Source organism: Lampris incognitus, chromosome 19, assembly GCF_029633865.1.
Source record: "Lampris incognitus isolate fLamInc1 chromosome 19, fLamInc1.hap2, whole genome shotgun sequence".
Lineage (NCBI taxonomy): Eukaryota > Metazoa > Chordata > Actinopteri > Lampriformes > Lampridae > Lampris > Lampris incognitus.
This window is the reverse complement of record NC_079229.1, coordinates 18,432,282-18,455,007: the sequence shown is the minus strand read 5'-3', so window position 1 is coordinate 18,455,007 and position 22,726 is coordinate 18,432,282. Positions and strand designations below refer to the sequence as shown.

The 22,726-nt window shown below is 44.4% G+C and overlaps 1 protein-coding gene across 1 annotated transcript in view; it reads right to left on the bottom strand.

Moving 5' to 3' along the window:
* Nucleotides 1-4,861: 4,861 nt before the first annotated feature.
* Nucleotides 4,862-22,726, bottom strand: part of ofcc1 (orofacial cleft 1 candidate 1) — a 97,103-nt gene continuing 79,238 nt past the window's right edge. The window contains exons 18-19 of the mRNA XM_056299202.1: nucleotides 8,145-8,351; nucleotides 4,862-4,990 (exon numbers count right to left, since the gene is read on the bottom strand). Of these exons, the coding sequence (XP_056155177.1) occupies nucleotides 4,862-4,990; nucleotides 8,145-8,351 (336 nt within the window). The remainder of the gene's footprint in view (nucleotides 4,991-8,144; nucleotides 8,352-22,726) is intronic.

The window sequence follows — 22,726 nt, the reverse complement described above, 5'->3', positions numbered from 1 at the left end:
AGGCAACAGGTGAGTGTACCTGTCTTCAACAAAAAAGGAAAGCAACATTGCAGTAAGAGCAAGAGGTAGACCTAGAGGAGGACGTGGACAAAGAAGAGTCGGACCAAATTAATCAAATGAGATTCAAGCAACATGTGACCATGTTGTAAACCATGGGTTGACATTGAGAGAGGCTGGACAGAGTTCAGCCCAACCTTAGAAGATATACTGTCGCAACAGTAATTCAGACATTTCGAAAAGAGCACAGGTGAAAAACAACTTTTCGCTCCTGTCTACAGTAAAATCAGTACAATGTTGCCTACTATATGCACTGCATTAGTGCTTTTCACTGCATTCCATGTTTGAAACAATGCCTTGTACGCTGTCCTGTGACATTTTACATTCATTTTGATTGGTCTACATTGGATTGAGAGACGAGAACATCAAGGAGAAAGGGGCCCAATATTCTCAAGAGGAACGAGAGCTATCGTAAACATGGTTTTGGCCAATAATGTGATACACCTCAGAGAAATTCAAACAAACATCCTCAATGAACACAGTTTTCAATTATGTCCATCAGGCCTCTCCATCAACACTGGGGTGAATCCTTATAAAACATCACATAGATTAAACAACTCTACAGAGTGCCATTTGAAAGAAATTCTGAGAGCAAAAGACCTGTGGCATTAATATGTGGGGGGAAGTAATGCACACTTCAGTATTATGCACTTTATTATGAACTTTTTTTACATGTAAATTTATAGTAGGCCTATATTGAACTACACAATGTCTTTTTTTTTCAGCAAGTTTTGCAAATGGATGCTGATGCAATCCCACATGACAAATTTGTAATTTGTGATATTAGGCTATACAAATAAAATTGACTTGATTTGACTTGACTTTATCTTCATAGATGAGGCTGGGTTTAACCTGACAAAACTAAGAAGAAGGAGAAACATCACTGGCCACAGAGCTATTTTGAATGTCATCGGCAAAGGTGGTGGTAACATCACAATATGCGCTGCAGTCACGCAGAATGCAGTCCCTCCTCTGCCATGCTTAGGTCCTTACAACCTGAGCAGAAAGCCATTTCTGGTTGGCAACTGCAGTGTGTTTGTGGCTCTGCCTACTTTTTAACTTTTAACTGTCACGTTTCCCAAGGAAAATGGCAGAGGAAAACCCAAACGCATGACTTACAGACATGGAAGTTACAGGGGTAGTCAGTCCAAAGAGGCAATCAGATCCAACAAGGTGCAGGCAAGATAAACCAAGTCAAGGAACAGGCAAAAGACTTCAAACATAGTAAAAAGGTAGAACATGGGCTAGTGAATGCTGCGTAGCTTGTCACAAGACAATCTGGCAGGGAAACCAGGGACATACATGTATGAGCTGGGGAGCTCATGAGGGAATGGGGAAAAGGTGTGGGAAACACGGGGTTGTCTGAGGACAAAACCAGGGGCAGGAACTGACATGACAAGACAGGTGGACTTCAAAATAAAATAGGAAAGTCAACAGACAATGATAGAGGTAATAGGCTGACTGACTCAACCTATCTATGGAAGGCCATGATTTCCAAAAATAAGGGACAGAATTAAACTGTGAGACTAAACTAAACTAGGAGAGATAGTAAAATGACTGACTCAGAGACTTCATAACATTAACAACTTTTAACAACTCCGTGAGACCTTTGGATTACTTTAATTGATTTTATGGTTTGCCATTTTATGGATTTTTTTTATCCAATCATCGATTACTGCACTGACTCCCTGCACTCCTGGTGAAAACTGTGTGGACTCAACCTTCAGCTGATGCAGCTAAGGGCTAATCGGAGCTAACTTTCTTTTCTGTCATCATCTATCAACTGGTCTAATATTACTATGCCTTGCGAGGACTGCCTAAAAACAACAAATGACATCTTCAAACTCAAGGCTGTTATCCAACGGCTCTCAGATGAACTGCGACAAAAGGAATCTCTTTTGTCCAATTTTATTGACGCCAAAACCTCACAGACCAAAATGACCTATCATGATCTCAGCCTTCTCCAACACCATCCTCTGGTACCCATCATCTCGTTGCCGGCCCTCCTCCTGCTCCACTCCCAGCTCACAGGCTACCTGATCAGAGGTGGTAGTTAGAAATGGCAAGACGGAAAGACCTCGAGCTGTCTCGCCTCCGTCCATTAGCCACTCATATCATTTTACCATACTACCGTCTGATGCCGTGGTTCACCCTGTTGATGCCCCTGTGGCCGATGCTCCCACGTGGAACTGGCCCCTGCTCCATCTGGGACTACTCCTGCTGCATCAGCAGCCCAAGCTGCTGGAGTGGCTGACCCACCTCTCGCTGCTACTGCCACAGCGGGTCCTCCTGTACAGGTCACCCTGCACCATCCTCCCCCGCATTTTGGCAAGTTGGTCACTCCTAGTCCAAATGCTGCTCCCTCAGGCCAACAACATTCATTCCCACCCAAGACTTTCCCTGGCAGCACTGTCAGTCAGTCACCCACTCCTCTCTTCCCCCCGCCACCTTGATCATTGGGGACTACATAGTTCAAAACGTCCGTTTCATAAATGCAGTCACGCGCTGCTTCCCTGGAGCAACTACTGACATCCTGGAGAGACTCCCAGGTCTGCTTGATTCATGTCTAACAGCTGTGAGAGAAATAGTCAACATTAGCTCCAATGACACTGCCAGTCAGCAGTCCGAGGTGACAAAAGGTGATTTTATCTATCTTTTTAATCTCAACAGTTGTAGAAAAACCGCTTTTATTTCTGGCCCAATTCCACACTGGGTCACAAAGTGGGGCGTTTTAGCTTAATCCCCAGTCTACATTCCTGGCTTTAGCCTGTGAGTATAGCGCACAACATTTTTTACTTATTCTAGGAGTGCTCCTCTCTGTATAGAAGAGATGGTCTTTATCTGAACATGCAAGGTAGCCACATGCTTGCTGCTAATTTGCAGCACGCTGTTCTGTCCTCCACACGTGACGTGCCTGCCTAAAACCTCCTCTTCTCCTTTGCCCACATGACTGTCGCATCCTTTGCTCACGCTGGCTCCCCCTTGTGGTATGATAACACTGCTTTTTGACCACTTATACCTGGCCATATTACCATCGGACATCATTACCCTCACCGTCACCGTCAACACAACAAATGACATGTGAATCAGTCAAATCTCTGTCCCCTTCCTCAGTCCTCACAACCTATCACAAAGCAACATCATCTGAAACTGGTTTTATTCAACACTCGTTCACTCAGTAACAAAAGCCTCATTCTTAATGAATGTATAAATGACAGTAACCTTGATTTCCTCTGCCTCACTGAAACCTGGCATAAACCCCTGGACAATTTCCTACTAAACCAGACCACACCCACAGGATTCACATACATTGATAAGCCTTGTCTTGAGGGGCAGGAAGATGGTGTTGCTGCTGTTTACAGGAATGACATTAAAACAACCAACATTTCCATTCCTGCTGCTCATTCTTTCGAACGTCTTACCTTCAAACTCTCTGGTCCCACTCCCTTGGTCACTGCTGTTATTTACCTCCCCTTCCTATAGCCAAACCCCTCCTTTCTCTCTGACTTCTTGACCCAGCTAACTGCTGCCATCTCACCCCTTCCGTTCTCCTGGGGGACTTTAATATCCACATTGATGAATCAAATCAAATCAAATCAATTTTATTTGTATAGCCCAATATCTTTTCTTATTACATGATGAAGCTGGGAGTAAATCTGCCATAGAATTCCTCGAACTGCTACAATAATTCAACTTCACACAACATACTAATGTCCCCACTTACAGCCATGGTCATATCCTGGAAATGGTCTGCTCAACTAGTCTCACAGTACATCAACTCTTCAGCCTTAACCTCAATATCTCTGACCACCTGGCAATCAGCTTGGATATCGACATCCCTATCCCCATCCCAAAAGTCAACTTCCGAAATCACAAATCTATCTCACCCTCAGCTTTCTGCCTCTCTTGCCAGTAAAATGTCTGCCTTCCCTCCCCCACTTTCTGATAATCCCTCTGATCTTGTCAAGTATTGTGGCACATTCTCCTCCTACCGCCCCAGTCTCATTCACATACTCAGTTCCCTGGTATACCCCTGAACTCCATTAAATGAAATCCCTTAAGTGCCAGCTTGAAAGACTCTCCAAGAAAACTAGTTTAACAGTGCATCTCCAAGCCTACTCAGACTACCTTCAACAATACAAAGACACTCTCATTACAGCCGGTCTGCCTACTACTCATACCTCATACACTCTGGCTCCACCAACCCCAAAGCTCTCTTCCACAATAAACGAACATCTAAAACCTAGTGACAACACCTGCAGTTCCTTCACAGTTAACAAGTACAACTCTTTTCGTTCTTTTTTTCAAACTAAAATGGACACTATCTACAATAACCTGACCCCTCTCCCGCCCTTTCCTCCCCTTACCACTCAGCCACTGTCAAAGTTCTCCCCTGTGTCCCCAATGGAGCTGTCTATCCTTATGGTGGAAAGAGAAGCTCCACTTGTCTTCTACATCCCATCCCATCCAATCTTGTTAAGGGCTGTTGCCCAGCTATTTCTTCACTCATCACAGAAATCATTATCGATTCCTTCAGCTCGGGCTTAGTCCCCCATACACCTAAACTGGTTACTGCCACCCCCATCCTAAAAAAAAAAAGAAGCTGACTCAGGCCTGATATCATGAGCAATTTCCAGCCCATCTCCAATCTCCCCTTTCTGTCAAGAAAATACAGGAACATGTTATCGCCTCCCAAGTCAAAGCTCGCCTCATCTCCAACAACCGGTTCAAACCATTTCAATCTGGTTTCCGCTCACAGCACAGAAACAGCCCTCCTAAAGTCACCAACGACCTCCTCCTCTCTTCAACCACTGGCCACCTCAGCATTCTCACCTTCCTCAACCCCTCTGCAGCATTTGACGCCATCAATCACACCATTCTTCTCTCCCACCTTGAATCCTCCTTCAACATCATTGGAACTGCCCTCTCCTGGCTAAAATCATACCTCACAAACAGACAACAGCTCATCAACATCAACAACTGCACCTCCTTCACTGCTCCCATCCCTAGGCATCCCCTAGGGTTCAGTGCTTGGTCCTCTCCTGTTCATCCTTTACATGCTCCCCCTTGATAACTTCATATGGTATCATAGTCTCGACTTCCATGCTGATGACGTCCAACTCTACATCTTCACTAAATCCATCACCACTACAACTTACTCCAGTCTAACCAACAGTCTCACTGAAATTAAATCATGGATACAAGCCAACTTCTTCAAACTCAATTGTGATAAATCTGACAAAAATCATCATCGGTCCCAAGTCCCTTACCAAAACCCCCTACGACTTCTGCTTCACCATCAATTACTCCACTCTCTCTCCCTCCCCACACATTCTTAACCTCAGAATCAACAGCAACAACTCCTTTGGACACCCCATTAATCAAATTACCAGAACTGCCTTTTTCCACCTAAAAGCAATGGGTCGTCTCCGCCCATCACTCTCCTTCTCTGCTACCAAAACTTTGAGCTATGCCTTCATCACATCCAGAATTACTTCAACAGCATTCTCTATGGCTCATCATCAAAAGCCCTAAACAAACGCAAGTACATCAAGAACCCTGCTGTTCACCTGTTCACCCACTCCCTCTCCTGTGACCACATCACCCCTGTCCTCCAGAACCTTCACTGTCTACCTGTCCCACAATGAATCCAATTCAAAGTCCTTCTCCTCACTCACAAAGCCCTCCATAACCAGGCCCCTTCCTACCTCACCGATCTGCTCCACTACCATACTCCTTCCTGCAGCCTTCGCTCCTGCGATGCCAACCTCCTGTTTCCACCACACAGGACGAAGCACCGAAACCTAGGGCAACAGAGCTTTCTCCATAGCTGACCCCTCCCTCTGGAACTCTCTCCCCAAACACATCAGTACTGATCTGTCCACATTCAAATCATTAATCAAAACTCACCTTTTTAGAATTGCTTTTTAATGTATGATTATTGTTGTGTGTTTTATGTTTTTGGTGTGCTGCTTTTATGTTTATATTATCTTATGTAAAGCGCCTTTGTGTACCTTGAAAAGTGCCATACAAATAAAATGTATTATTATTACAACACAGCCCACACACTCACATTTTTAGACAGACTACACAACATCGTCATAGCAGAAGACTAAATGGATGCAGAGCAGTTGAGATACTATATTGTCATCTGAAAAAATGCATCTTTCCACTGATCTGCTCTTTTCCAAAACTGTTTTCATCAGAATCCACACTTTTCACTCCGACACCTCCCACCATACTCTCCTTCCTTAACCCCATTGAGGAGTGTTTTTTCGGCATGGTGATGAAAGGTTCATGATCTCCAGCCCTTTGTCAGGATACCCCTCATTCAAGCCATGGAGGAGGCCTGTGACCAAACTGATGCAGGGGCGTCTGTGCAAGGATGGATTTGCCATTCAAGAAGAGTCTTCCCTCTTGTGATAGAGGAAATAGGCTGTGATGAGGACAAAGTGCTATGGCCAGATCCAGCTAGGCAAAGAGATGATGGTGAGGTTTCTTTTCTTTTTTTTAATTCATTCTTTCTTTTTTGACTCTCGTAAATGTTTTCTTGCTGTGTTTGTGTACTATATTCTATTTAGAATTTGTTCTGTTCTGCTTTTCAGTGCAAAATGCAACCTTTGGAAATGCATGGATGTGTTAACTGATTTTACGATGTGGAGAGAAATAATAATCTTCATCAGTGTGCAGTGCTGGTCTTATGTGTTGTGCTTGGTCAAAATATTCACGTACTTTAACAATATCTCTGGAAAGAAAACAAAAAACAAACCCAGACCATATCATTAGAAAAGTAGAAATGTTAAGTGTTTTAGATTGAGCATAGCAGCGTGTAACTGGTTAAAACAAAATCAGATTGTTTGAACCATGTGTGTGTGCCACACAGTGACAAAATTGGGTTTTTATAAATTATTGTATAGTTTTGAATGAAGTGCTTCATTTTGCAAAAGATCTGAGGTGTTCTGCTGCTTGTGTGTGTGTGTGTGTGTGTGTGTAATACATGGGATCAAGTGCAACATGTTGGCATCATACCAGATAAATTCTAAATGGTCAATACTCTACAGGTCTGGATACCAAGATAACGAGAAGAAGATAACTTTAGTTTCCTAAATTTTGATGTAGAAACATTGTTTCGATTTTCCTACTTGGGCTATGATTGTAATTCAGGGTTGTTGAACTAAGTCTGGGTCTGTTTTTCAGACCGAATCCTTCAGGGTTTTTGAAAATCACTTGCAACTTAAGGTCAGGTTTTTTTTTTCTCCCTTCTGCTGAAAGAAGCAGACATGGGTGGAAGTGAATACGTGCAGGCTTTGAGAATAAGTCACAGTTACTGTGAGCCTCAGCAGTAGAGATGAAAAGGAGGATTCACCCTCCAGACCACAAAGCTGTACTGTTGTCTGTTGTTTGTAGTAATACAGGGATAAGGAGCTGGTTACTGCTTCTTATACATTTTCTCCTCCTCTCTCTCCTTCCACTTCTGCTCCTTCTCTCTTCGCTCTGAGTCATAAAGGGTAGGAGTGGTGCAGTAACATGTAACTCCTCTCTAGTCACTGTCTCTCTCTTTTTCCCCTCTGTCGTTCCCTTAATCCATCTCCCCCGTGTCTCTCGCTCTGTCTAGCACGATACTTCTTCATCTGTCACTGTTTTTTGTGAGGATGAGTGTCTGTGCAAGTGAATATGTCTTTGGTACATGAAACGAAGACAGTAAATAAAAGACACAAGTTTCCTTTGGAAACAGCACCAGATTAAGGGGAAGTGAGAAAACATGGGGAAAAACATCAATGAAAAGAAGAGAGAAAATTAAACCAACTTTCACGCCATATGTTGACTATCCTAGGATGGAATTGATCAGCATGCTTTATAAAATGGAGTTTGAATGGTTGCTTTGTCAAAGGGTTAATGCAAACGGGCCTACCCGTTCATCACCCCCTTACCAAACTGGATACATCTATTCTGCATATGTCGAGCAAAAGACAAGTCCGTTAATTGGCAGAGTCCTCTTGAAAATCAAGGCAAGAGTGCTGCAGAAGTTTACCATGTCTGGTATGTGCAGCATGGTAAGATCTTCAACAATAAAGACTTTATCCCACCTCTACGATGGCTCCATCCGGATGTCGAAGGAAGTGCCTGTATCTCTGCTGGAGCCCGCTCAGGTAGAGGGTGTGGACTGCCACATGGGTGTACACCTCTCTTTCTGCTCCTTGTGTGGGGACACCCACTCCTGGGGGGCAGATGTTGTGGGGGGCAGACCCCACCAAGGGGTCCTCCTCTGTCCAGATGTAGTCGTACACTGCCACCTAGTGAGGCACACACCAGGAGGGGGTAGAGAGAGACGATGGAGGGGGAGGGAGGAGAGTGGGAGGGATGGGAATAAGGAGGATGACAAGGAAAGAGGAAGAAGAAGATAAAGGGTTGGAAGGAAGAAGGAAAGACTAGAGAAAAGAGGGAGAGGCAAGATGGGGGGAGGGGAGGGAGGGAGCTCCCATACATAAATAGGTGTGTGCAGTCAAGCAACACACACACACACACACACACACACACACACACACACACACACACACACACACACACACACACACACACACACACACACACACACACACACACACACACACACACACACACATAGAGTATTAGATGTTATCAGTAACCTGTCAAGGCAGTCAGTAGACAGGACAGTGCAGGGAGGGGAAGGCAAGGTTGGCATTAGCATAAGGGAACAGGGAGACAGAAAATGCCATTGTCAAAAATGAAACAGGCAAGCAAGGAGGTACCAGGAGAAATCAAACTGAGGTGCATACCAGGATCAATCGGTGTTCTCGGTGTACCTAGACAGCTCAGACCCAACATTCGTCAGACATCCACATGAATTTGTCAAAACACAAATTGAAACTGTAACTCCTTAGATATCCCATCTTTCCAGACCATTTATTATTTCTGCTTAGAAACTCAGGGAAATTTTGGGCCTTTAAATATTTCAGCAGTGCTTATGGTTAGACAGCTCTGGGGAGAGCATGGCACAAATACCGTGGAAAGAATGATGGCCAAAGAGTGCTCGTACTTTTTCACATGAGCAGTGACTTAGGCAAATAAAGGGCCACCATGGGAAAATACCATGTTGTCACTGACACAAGATAACATCAAAGTGTAACCAAAGAAGGTTGAATCAGTTCATCTGGATAAAACGTTTATTGACAGCTGTCAATGAATGTTGTATCCAGGTGAACTGACTCAACCTTCTTTGATTTTCTTACCGGGATTGTTGCGCATCCATCAAGACATCAAAGTGTGACATTACATATTACACTATGTTCTTTCACAAGCTACATACATAGAACACTTGTCACCTACAAACTTACTATAACACAATTGAGCGCAGTTGTGGCCATTTAAAGTCCTCATTGTGTACTACATTTTCCTCAGGCAAGCTGGTAATTATTTACAGCCCATAATGCAATAAAGCTTTTTATAGAAACAGCTAAGAAACCTGTCCTGCCAATCCTGACACATGCTAAACCCAGGCAGACTATGTCCGACCATCCAACGTACTTTTGCTGTTCATTCACAGCTGGCTTGAGTCGTAGCTACTTGATATGTGTCGTTAGTGTACATAAGCCTGTTAATTCCAAATAGTGATGCTAGTCCTATGGGGCTAGATCTGTAGCAGGTAGAGGATCAGGTTGTGTTTGTGATTATGTATGCAGATGATCCTGGTGGCAGGGTCCTTCTTTCTGTGTGTGTGTGTGTGTGTGTGTGTGTGTGTGTGTGTGTGTGTGTGTGTGTGTGTGTGCATGTGTCCATGCATGTGGAGCTAGACTCTGAACCTGCAATTCACTGCCCTTCTCTATCAGGGTGAAACACCGGGAGCAAGCGGAGCGTGTAACATGTTATATAGGTCATGTAACTTGAAATCATCCATGTGTGTAGATCATGGAAGCTCTCTCCCTCACTCAGTCCCTCCCCCCTTTCTCTCTCTCTCGCACCCTCTTTGATAGTGCCTCCTTGTAAATGTTTGAATGTCCAGTGATCAAATGGATCATGGATGGATCAGCCATTCCTATACATGAACTGATAAGACCCCACCCACCAACCCCCGATGTCTCGCTCTCTCTCTCTCTCTCTCTCTCTCTCTCTCACACACAACACACACACACACAGTCTCTCTATAGACCCATGTTTAGAACAAACATCTGACTGAAGTCGAGTTGCAAGGCCTTAGTTCAACCTAACACACAAAAACAGATCTGCATCTACAGTAATGCACACAGGCGTACACACACAAACACAAACACATACAAGCACAAAGAACAGGTTTTATATATATATATAACACAGACAAGCACGAAGAGCAGGTTATATATATATATATATATATATATATATATATATACATATATATATGTGTGTGTGTGTGTGTGTGTGTGTGTGTTCAGTTTTACACAGGAATGCACATACAATTACTAATCTAAACTGATTTCCTTGCATATAAACACACTCACACAAATACTGAAACACACACACACACACACACACACACACACACACACACACACACACACACACACACACACAAACACACACAAATTTGCAGTCACTCGGAAAAGGAAGTTTGTAAGAGCCAAGTTTATAAGACTCAAGGTGACCCCTTAATTGGCTCTGTAATTATGATTCGTCTAAAAAAACAGAGAGGGGAAGAAAGCAAACTCATTCAGTGGGCCATGAGTGGCAGGGTCACGCTGAAGGAGAGCTGTAATTTGGCGGCATATCGATGTCACCTCATACTTATAACCGCTTAGGCAAACACAACTCTAGGCAATCCGCCCGGGAAAGTGTGAACCATTACTTCACTTGCAATAAGCGACACCACTTTAACTACAACCCAGAAAGCCCAGTAAATACAGGGACCACATTGTCAAAATGTCAAGAGTCACCACTGCAGACACAACAGTGAGAAGACCAGTTGAAAACATTGAGGGGGGAATGCAGGGATGCATTTGTTTTACCACTGTCGTGGATTGTCATAATGAGATTGTTTTAACTGCGTCTCGTACCCTGCACCGCAGACAGCTGCTTAGATGACTCCTTTAAGCAATCAGCACCTCTGCTAAGGTAGCAATCAATCTGTTTTGATAGAGCCTGTATGTTGATTTGGTGTTTTCTGAGAAAACACAACCGAGGGGACTAGGGAAGAGAGGGCTTGGGTCTTTCCCTGCAAACTGAGCCGTCTCAGTTGTTTTACAATGCGGCAGGGAACTCTCAAGCATTCTGAGTCAATCCACCGTTTGTGAGACCAAGCCCAACTGTGGTAATAGAAAGATTGTGGGATCGGTTCCCAAGAGATAGCGTTTATACCACAAGTCATTTTGGTTGAATACACCTGCTTGGTCCTGTATGTGCTTGTGTGTGTGTGTGTGTGTGTGTGTGTGTGTGTGTGTGTGTGTGTGTGTGTGTGTGTGTGTGTGTGTGTGTGTGTGTGTGTGTGTGCTTATGTACGTGTTTTGGCTTGAATCTTAATTTTTTTGTTAGTTATGACACCATCTCATGTCAATTAGCATGCAAAATCCAGTTGACAACACCAGACAAGGGATTGAAAAGGTGTTCCTGTTTTTTGTTTGGGTGATGCCATTTCATGCAATGCACCATGGCTCTTAGGACGCATCATGGCTGAGCTGGGGAAAAAACAAAACAAAAAAAAACAAAACATTAGAGGGCCTGATCTGTTCTACTCTGTCCTGGTCTGTTGTGTCGTGTTATGGTACCAGGCTGGCTTCTAGCCCTACCCTGAGTGCTCTCTCAACTCCGCCATTGTTCCATTTGATAGCACTAAGTGACTGATTTAGGTCCAATGTCTGTATGGAGCAGGCAGGCCAGCTGTGGGTTAAGCAGATAGCATTCAAGTGAGCTAACCCAATTCAAACCCAATCAAGTCAAGATTTATTGTCGGGGTCTGTATTTAGAAATCTGATAGAGTCCGCATCAGTCTCTTGACTTGCATCAAGAGAGACGGGCCTTATTTCTTTTTAGCGGGGGCACTATAAACGGCAAACCATGTTTTCCAGCAGGGACATAAATTTCAGGATTTGTAGACATTACCGCAAATGCACAGACAGGAAGAGGAGGGTGGGGGCAGGGGTGCAGGAAGTGGAGATGGCACAGCTGCAGACAAGACACCATGCTTCACAAATATAGTCTCTCTGCTTCTCTGACAGGAGACGGGATTTTAGACTTTCTGTGTCACACCATATACATATATGTGAATGGAGAATAAAAGCATTTGCTGCTTAAAGGTAGAACAAGTAAGATTTTCCTAGAAATCAATGTATGGACTCATACAAAAACAGTCCCTCTCAGTCATCATTTATGAGCCACTAGACGTGTGTGGCGGTGTCTGTATCTGTAGAGACCCTGTCCTCTGCCTGTAGTTTCTGATTTTGTCGTGTACAGGACTTTTCTGGGTATTAACTTTTGGACAGCAGGACTTTATAAAGACGTAGCGACCAGGTGCCAGATAGGCACGTATCCAAGAGGAAGCTACGACAATGGCGGACACGGCGCCGAAAAGACGCAAACACAGGATGCGAAACGCCAAGCGGACAAAGCTCGTTCCAAAACGAGAGCGAATGTGGGGTCGGCTTTCCCCCGCTGGCAAGCACTGGAGGAGAGGATGGGGATGAAGAGCGATGCGGAGTTGGCCTGTACGCTGGGATGTGTTCTGGCAACTGTAGTCAGGGGGCGTGTACTCCTGTTGACGTTGAACCGGGGGGGGGGGGGGGGGCAACTTTTAATGATGTGTTTACAAACCGCAACCGACAAATCCTACTGTTCTACCTTTAATTACAGGTGCCTATGGAGAGGTGCTATTTTATATTTAAAGAATCCTGGGAAAACTGTAATAAAATTATTTTACACGTCAATCATGTTCGTGCACCAGTGTATAAATGGAAAGAAAAATGTGTCAAAAGGTGGACTTGGAGTAGTATCCCAGACACTGATATAATGAACCTTTTCTGTTTTAACACTTCGAGGCCACAAAAAAAAAAAAAAAAATTCACTGCCTCGGAGATAAAAGGGCAAATCCAATACGTTCTATAAAGATCTGATTTCGTGTTATATTTAAGAAGTGACCCATATTCATACCTAAATTAGGATATAAACTCGCAACTAACAGCTAAAGAGGGCAGGCGGTTTCTGGGAATTAAATAGTAATTTTCCTCTGGGTGAGTGACTGAGCCAGTAATAGCCATGTCTGGGAGTGGTATAGTGCATTTTATATTTATCTAGCACGTCCTTCAGTGTCGTAAATATAAACGTATGACATTTCCCCTGGCATTTTGACATGTCAAATGTAAATACAATGTCTAAAGTTGACCATAATTAAACAAGGGGATATTCCCGTTGAGATCCCATCAAACTCCATCGCAGCCTCTTCTCATAATCAAAGCAGCTCCCGAACTCTATGTAACCCCCCATGACCTTGGAAAAACCTTTCCCGTTCTCCTTTGACCCGCAGGATAATCAAAACAGTGTGTTGCGGCATGAACTAATCGTGGGCAAATACGCAGCGAACGGGAGATCAGCAACACTCAAGTCATGCACTCTCCCAATCCACCATTTTGAAAACACTGCCATGGGGTGAAGGATGCATCGCTGATTAATAAACACACACTAACAAGGCCCCAGAGTTATTCATCTCAGGGTGTCAAATGTAAAGGCTCAGGTAAAAGTATGCATTTGTGTATGTGTGTGTCTGTGTGTTTGAATGTACATATGTTTATATATATATATATATATACACACACACACACACACACACACACATGCACATACAAGTACCTACTTGTATGTGCGTGTGTGCCAACATGTGTGATTTAAGAGCGCAGAAAAGGAGAGGCCTCGGTGAGCAGGCAGGCTGAGCCGGGCTGGCTGCCGTCCAGGACAGCAGCCTAAGGCATGGGCATGAGCAGGCCTGTCAGTCCCCCTGATCCCTGGATGATTGATCCAAACTAGATAGCCATCATTACCATTCACATACACTCTCATCCCCAAGCCTCCCTTCCTGTCTAATTTTACCTTCCATTTGCATGCTCCTATGGATTAATTAAATCTCTCTCGCCCTCTCTCTCTCACTCTCTTGTGCACACGCTACTCATTGGTATGACAAATAACACGGCACATTTCTGGCACATTATTATGTATGAAATGTGAAGGTATAATGTATTCCAGGCCGCTGAAGATCTCCAGACTCCATGTGTAATGAGCACAACAGTGGTAGATGCCTGTACAGTAGTAGCTGCGACGTCAGTGTGAATACTCCTCTCTCTCTCTCTCCTCCCCATCGCTCCCCTCTTTAAAACAAAAGCAGCTGACCCTTCTTTTTCCTCCACCACCCCACCCACGTTCCTTTGCCTTTTTCCCACCCTCGATGCAATTTATATACATTAGGGCTGGGCTATTCCCGTGCCACTGCTGTGATCCTTTTGGTTTGCAGTTCTGTCTCACTTGGCTTTAATTTACAGTGGGAAAATAATTAGAATCGCACTTTTGCAAAGAGTGGAGCGAAAATGTAAACAATGCTTCCCTGCGGGCGGGTGCTTCATCACATTGACAGGTGCATTTGAATTTGCCTGGGTGGCGGACAGGCTTGGTTATTTATGTGTCAGTCGCACATGGAAGCCCCGGCTGTGGCGGGGACTACGGTGTGGGACTGGGGACTGAGGCTGGGGCTGGAGAAGGAGCCGATGCTAAGGATCAGGATGGAGCCGGACTGCATGGCGAGGACTCCGGAGAGCGGGCCGATGCTGGAACCCAGCCTGGGAATGACACTGGGGGAGAGAATAGGAGCCAGGTTGGGGGGGGAGGGATGGTGAAGGATATGGAAGTAGGGTCGTTATGAGTAATCAAGTGACTCAATTAACTTCGATTTAAAAAACAAAACAAATCAATTATACATTATTGCCTCAAATATTCTTTTTTTTTTTGTGGATCCCCCCCCCCAATTGTATCTGGCCAATTACCCCACTCTTCTGAGCAGTCCCGGTTGCTGCTCCACCCCCTCTGCCAATCCGGGGAGGGCTGCAGACTACCACGTCTCCTCTGATACATGTGGAGTCACCAGCTGCTTCTTTTCACCTGACAGTGAGGAGTTTCGCCAGGGGGGACATAACGCGTGGGAGGATCATGCTATTCCTCCCAGTCCCCCCGAACAGGGGCCCCAACCGACCAGAGGAGGTGCTAGTGCAGTGACCAGGACACATATCCGGCTTCCCACCCGCAGACACGGCTAATTGTGTCTGTAGGGACACCCGACCCAGCTGGAGGTAACAAGGGGATTCGAACCGGCGATCCCTATGTTGGTAGGCAATGGATTAGACCGCCACACCACCTGGTCGCCCATTCTTTTCATCTCTTTATGTCTATCTATTTAGCCTACACATTTTTTTTCCTGAATCGCTTAGACAATCAATACTGTTGCACATATGACACAGTGGATTATTTGAGTCAAAAACGAAGGAAAGACAAAATTTTCATCTTTTTCTCTCTACCGTTTGTTTTCCCTTATTTGTAGAGCTGCTTTGTAAAGTATGGTTTTATAAATGGGCCTTGTAAATTACTCCAATTTTAAATTTGAATTTGCATTTTGGAAACGATAGAGAGGTAGATTTGTCTGGGACTAGGTTTTGAAACGAGGATGGGCATCAGGCATTAGTCTATACCAGTGATGGACCTCAATTTCAGCTCAGTTCCGTTCCATTAAGTTCATGTTCAGTAAAAATACAATGGGTTTGGGGTATACAGTGCTTAAAACCAAGTTAAGAATTTCATAAAATTCACCACAGAGACATTCGTCGTCATTGGCGTCTCTCGTGTCTGAGGAGCCATTCCAAGAGATTAAGGTGTGCTTGAAACGCAGATGGCTAGACAGTCCAAGGTGAGAATAGAAGAGACGGGAATGGCGTGGACAGGGGATAGTAGGAGGTGGACCTGTTCCTGTGGCTCTCTGTTCTTGCCGAATTTTTTTTTGCGGCAGGGCTTTTCATCCGCATGCGTTCATTTGTCAGTTTCGGCCTTGATGGAACCAGCCAGGCAGGCAGCTCTCCGGTATTTTCGATTTTCCGCTACTTTTCCCCAGTTCTTAGGGTCGATGTTGAAGGTGATCAGCGCTCCCTTGATACAGCCCTTGTAGCGTTTTTTGAGAGCTCCTCTTTTTCTTTGACCTTCAGTCAGTTCGGAGTATAGGATTTGTTTCGGGAGGTTTTGAAACGAGGATGGGCATCAGGCATTAGTCTACACCGGTGATGGACCTCAATTTCAGCTCAATTCAATTCTTTTAAGTTCATGTTCATTGTCACGTTCAGCAAAAATACAATTGGGATTGGGGTATACAGTGCTTAAAAACAAGTTAAGAATTTCATAAAATCCACCATGGAGACATTAGACAAAAGCAAATGTGACCAAAAAAAAATCACAATACGTTTAGACAATGGACAAAAAGAGAGAACATGTGAAGTAGCTATAGCATGCATGTGCAAAACAAAAAAGCATGATGAATGGGAAAGATGTAAATGGAAGTTGTAGATGGAAGACTATGAGCAAGGACAGTGGATGAGGATCTAAGTGAGGGCTTGGGCTGGAGGTGGCACCCTGACTGAAGTTGGGGCTGACCTTGGGACTACAACAAACCTTGGTTAGTGCGCAAAACTACAGACTGGGATCCACGGTGGCCCAGTGGTTAGCGCTGTCGCCTCACAGCAAGAAGGTCCTGGGTTCGAATCCCGGAGTTGACCAACTTTGGGGGTCATTCCAGGTCGTTCTCTGTGTGGCGTTTGCATCTTCTCCCCATGTTTGCATTGGGTTTTCTCCGGGTGCTAGTTTCCCCCACCATCAAAAAGACATGCATCTTAGGGTTAATACCCTGTCTGTGCCCCTGACTGAGGCATGGCAAGATGAACTGGAGTTGGTCTCTGGGCGCTGCATGGCGGCTGCCCACTGCTCCTAGCTACACGGCTAGGATGGGTTAAATGCGGAGAAAGAATTGCTACACGGGATTAATAAAGTAGTAAAAAAAAAAAGGTGACAGGGTTACATCTGGTTATTTTCCTCATGACAAACCTCATAATTGGTATGTATTTGTGAGTCTCATCCAAGAGAGAGCCAGGATCCAAGAGCTTTTACAAGCTTTAACACTCATTACAACCACTGGTTTGGGTTTCTATAAATTGCCAAGACATCCTGGTGTTGGACTGGTGCTAGGCTAAACATTAACCTAAAACGAGCCAGTGTCAGTACAACTGTTGACAGGAAGCATAAGAATATTCTGTAAAGATTTAGGAACGAAAGAAAATTTCGGGATGAGTCTGGTCTTACAATATGCAGCAGCAACAGCAATAGATCTACCGTTTATCCGAGTATCTAGGCCACATTTCTCTACATATCACACCGCAGAGTAATCCTTGGTGACACAACATGCTTTGACACTTCTGGAAAACAGCTCAGGAACTCGTTCCACTACATTCCAATCTATATCCCAAAATGCCAATTTATTTATTCATTTATCAGAATATCAGCATTTTCCCCAAGTTTACATTCCAAAAGAATCATCACACACAGGTGTATCACATTGTTCTTAACTACCTATCCCTTATTACTCAAAGGTTTGATGGACATTAAAAAAATGAGGACTGCTCCTCTGTCTTAAAGCCAATCAGCCAAATGGAGTTTTAGTGAACGTTCAGCCAGGAAGACTATCTTTTGCATGCATAGGCCTGTATAGTCCTTATTTTTGCCTGCCATTCTCATCTCTCACACATGCTCACTCATAAGTTCCCTTGCTGTCATCGTCTCGGGCTGTTAATTGAGCAATCAGCTGTTCACATCACCTGTTCTCATCTGTCCAATAGCACAACGACACACCTGCATGGTTAGCCTATCATCTCGCTGCTTTTTTTAAAACATGTTTCTCTCTCCGGCTCTAGTGCATTTATGCTGCTGTTCTGCATGCCCCTCCACCTCCCCATCACTGCCTAGTCCTCGCAGACCATCAGCTTCATCTCTTCATCAGCCTCATCATCTCAGCAGAAATCATCAGCCACCACCACCACCAGTGTCTGGATTCCATGTGGGGATTTATCATGCTGCTGCTCAGGGCTGCTGATGCCCCTCCATTAAACAATCTCCCTGTTGACTCTAAGCAACAAAGACTTTCTTGACATGTATTCACTTCCGCTAAATCATCTGTTATTATAAATAACTATCTTTATTTCATTCACTATATACCCCCGATTGAACTCGTCTCAACCCATAATGCACCATGAAAACTTAAATGTCTATAAAGCCTTATTTTTAATATGAAACTATTACTCTATAGGATTAGAAAAATGCAAACCTTACAGCATAGTTTACCATATCTTTTCTGGGGATTTTATATTCTTTCAGCTGTGTCTGTAATGCTGGAAGCGATGATACAGGATAGCACATCAGCATTCAAACTTCTGCCCTTTCAAAGTCCTGCTCTATATTTAGACAGGCTGCAATGTGACTGTATTACGTTTTTGTCTTTCCATTGGGCACTTATGTGCTTCATCTCAACAAAATTTAAAAAGTTAATTACAAGACAACGCAAGATATCTAGATATAGCACCATGGAGCATCAATGGCTATTGCCAAGTGAGAGGAGAGGTAAACATGGTTGCTTCTTTTGTCCACGGATTCTAATACAGACACACACACACACACACACACACACACACACACACACACACACACACACACACACACACACACACACACACACACACACACACACACACACACACATTTATACACACACAGGGACAAAGCCTCACACAGAGAAGCAACGCATGCGTGCATCTCCAGTGCCTGCAGGCGCTTGGGGCCAGGCGGCAGAGTTGGGGGAAGGGGAGGTGGATGGCTGAGGAGAGAAGAGGAGGAGAGAAGATTGTGCCGCAAAGAGCCAGTCTAAGCTGTAGAGGGTCAGCTCTCTGTTGCTCAGGGACGGCCTGGGTTCAAGGCCCGTTTGCTCTGCACTGGGGGTTCATTCCAGTCTACACACACAGGTACCAATTTTGTGTGGGCACATAACCACACAAATCAGGAGTGACCTATGGATATCCAAACCCATATGAAGAGTAGAGGGTTCATATGACACAGATGCATGGTCAAAACTGTGGGCACACAAGGATGCAAAAAGACGGTTCTCTCTCTCGCTCGCTCTCTCTCTCTCTCTCTCTCTCTCTCTCTCTCTCTCTCTCTCTCTCTCTCTCTCTCTCTCTCTCTCTCTCTCTCTCTCACACACACACACACACAAACATGCACACACACATGCATATATGTGCATGTGTGCATGCATGCATGGGCATACGCACACACACACACACACACACACACACACACACACACACACACACACACACACACACACACACACACACACACACACTTATTCTCTCACTCCCACAGCAAGCAAACTGTGGACGGCTACAGCGTATTACCGTGGGTTGGAACTGGCTAAATAATTCAGCAATAAGGGCCACTGACGCACACGCATGGATAAGCCAGGCAATGTCAGCCATTAGAATGGAAATAGATATGCTATTATTGTAAATTTGGCCAATATGGAGACGGTCAGCAGATATAATTGGAGCAGCTTGAAAATGGCATGGATGCACACTGTCTGCGTTGGGTCTGATTTGGCTGCAGCAAAGGTCTGTGTCTGGTTAAACGCACCAATGGTCAAGACAGGCCACCCATTCATATCTGCATACAGAAAAGTGAGCGAGTGAGCACAAGCACACACACACACACACACACACACACACACACACACACACACACACACACCACAAAAACACACATACACAAGGCACATACACAGCGACAAAATGGTTAGTACGCTACAGTAGAGTTTTATGTTGATTCATCCACACTCCTCTCATTATTGTGCCTCCAAAGCAAAGGGCACTGTCTATAAATATTCCAACTTGAGTAATCATAGTTACAGTGCTATAATTTACTCCATCCCAAAGAGGCGTAGACTAAATTGGACTTCGAGAAAAAGATAAACAAGCAACAATGAATATATTTACAGTCTGAATAAATTGAACGACTTTAAAAGAGATTTTCTGCTGCGATAGTATCTCTGAGTGCTTGAGATAATCCAGAAAATAAGATATGCATAATTCACTGTTACTAATCTCCTTTGCGGAATATAAAGCCAACTCCCGGCCTACAGTAAGCAACTCCGATAGCAGCCCATCCTTCACTTCCACACCAAGTATGACTCACCCGAGGCCCTCAGGAGATCACTTTTCCAGGTTTGTTTTGGTGCATGCTGAGGGTTACCTGCAATACTAGCAGATAAGAAAAAAAGGAGTTCTGTGCCTTTTTTTTTTAAAGTCAAGTCAAGTCAATTTTATTTGTATAGCCCAATATCACAAATTATAAATTTGCCTCAAGGGGCTTTACAGCAACACAACATCCTAACAGCAAGGGTTCACCTGAGCCGTTTTCAGGTGAACCTTCAGCTATATTGACCTCGGCAACACGCTTGATAGTGACACGTTTAAACCAGTTAAGTAGAAGAACACAGAGAGGTTTTTGTAGACATCTCTTTAACATGGGCACATGCTGTGAGAAAGTTCAGTGACCTCTCAGCAAAGATGTAATTATCAAATTAAAAGGTTAGGAGTTGACAAAAAAGGTGGAATAAATGACTGATGACATTAAAACATGCCCTCTTCTTGGAACCGATAAAGATTACACAAATTTTAAATCATTTGGTTTACATCTGGTTGATGGAGAGAAAGCAATGTTTCTCCTGAGTATTCCACAATTACTGACCATTGCCCACATATCTGGCACGGTGTAGTGGCTAACGCAGTTGCCTCACAGCAAGAAAGACCTGGGTTTGAGCACCGGGGTAGTCCAACCTTGGGGGTCATCTTCTGTGTGGAGTTTGCATGTTCTCCTCGTGTCTGCGTGGGTTTCCTCCGGGTGCTTCAGTTTCCTCCCACAGTCCAAAGACATGTAGGTCAGGTGAATCAGCCGTACTAAATTGTCCCTAGGTATGAATGTGTGTGTGTGTGTGTGTGTGTGTGTGTATGTGCTGGCCCTGTGTGATGGTCTGGCGGCCTGTCCAGGGTGTTTCCCTGCCTGCTGCCCAATGACTGCTGGAATAGGCTCCAGCATCCCCGCAACCCAAAGTAAGGATAAGCGGTTTGGATAATGGATGGACAGATGCCCACAGATCTGATGATGCAATGGTGTCACAATAATTTTCTAAAAAGATGTAACATCATAATCATTGAGTGAGGCAAATGAGGTGAAAACCGTGCCTAATTGTTGAATGTGAACTTCTCCAAAGTACCATCACAAGAATAAATATCAAGATGCAGCGGATGCCAAAGCCAAGTACTGCCTTTGATATCAAAAAGCAGAGCAGCTTCATCCTAATCAGGCCTTGGAGGCTGGAGGTGATAAGTAGCCAAGCCAATAACCAAAATGAGACTTGGGGTATAAGCAATAAGACACACACACGCACGCACACACACACACACACACACACACACACACACACACACACACACACACACACACACACACACAGTGGCTGTATTGTCTCTTTAAGGTTATGAGTGAAACCTTTATGAAAAACCTCCAACCGTCTTTCTCTCACTAGTATGTCATCTGGGGCTGTTAAGGCGCGACACCTGTCACAATCACCATGCCTCCTCATCCCCTGTGGGCCACAGGACATGGCCAAGGTCAAACTCTTTAAAGTAAAGGAAGGAAGAATAGAGGAAAAGAAGTGACTAACGACAGAAAGTCACCAAGAATCAGACCTGTCAAATTCAAGCTGTTCAAACCTCTGTGGAGTCAGAAGCTGTGTGTGTGTGTGTGTGTGTTTGGCTATGTTGTTTGTGTGACATGGAGTGTCAGTATATGTCTACGTTATTACATTATCTCTATGTACGACAAGCCATAACTTACAAATTCCTCAACATGGCTAGTGCCCTGTGCCGTAAATAACGTCCATTTATCTCTGTAAAAAACATCTCATTGGTCTGCGCATCTCACATTAATCTACCAAAATTATCATTAAAACCCCATTCTCCAGCCGCAAGACAAATTTGAGCCAGGCGCTGTGGTCGCAAACCCGCCAGAAATGGCACAAGACAAGTCCTTTTTAATTTTTGCTCAGTGTTTACCGAGCTGCTGCAAAAATTCTTTCCCACTTGCCGACAGTCCAATTTGTTGCCTTCTGGTTTGCATTACGCTATGGCAAGGGAACAGGCCAGGGTTCCTTAGGACTCGGCCTGATAGGGGAGGAGGAGGCGGAGGAAGTAGAGGAGTAGGAGAAGGGAGGAAGGGAGGGTAGGGTGGCCCGAAGTGTTGAAAACATGTGGAGTCAATTTAGCTTATTCCAGCTGGACGTGTTTTGACAGCTGACAGGCGATGCAATGTAATATGATGAAATTAAAAGAAAAAATCCTTCCCTGCCGATGTCCTTAGTCACAAGAGGCAAGTGCCCAAAATGGAGATGAACCACAGTGTTTGGGGAAGCTCTCAATAGTATCTTCTCTGCTTGTTTTTTTTCCTCGTCTTCCTACTTGACCTTCTTGTATGACATGAAAGTGGACCGTGGGCTACTAACCAA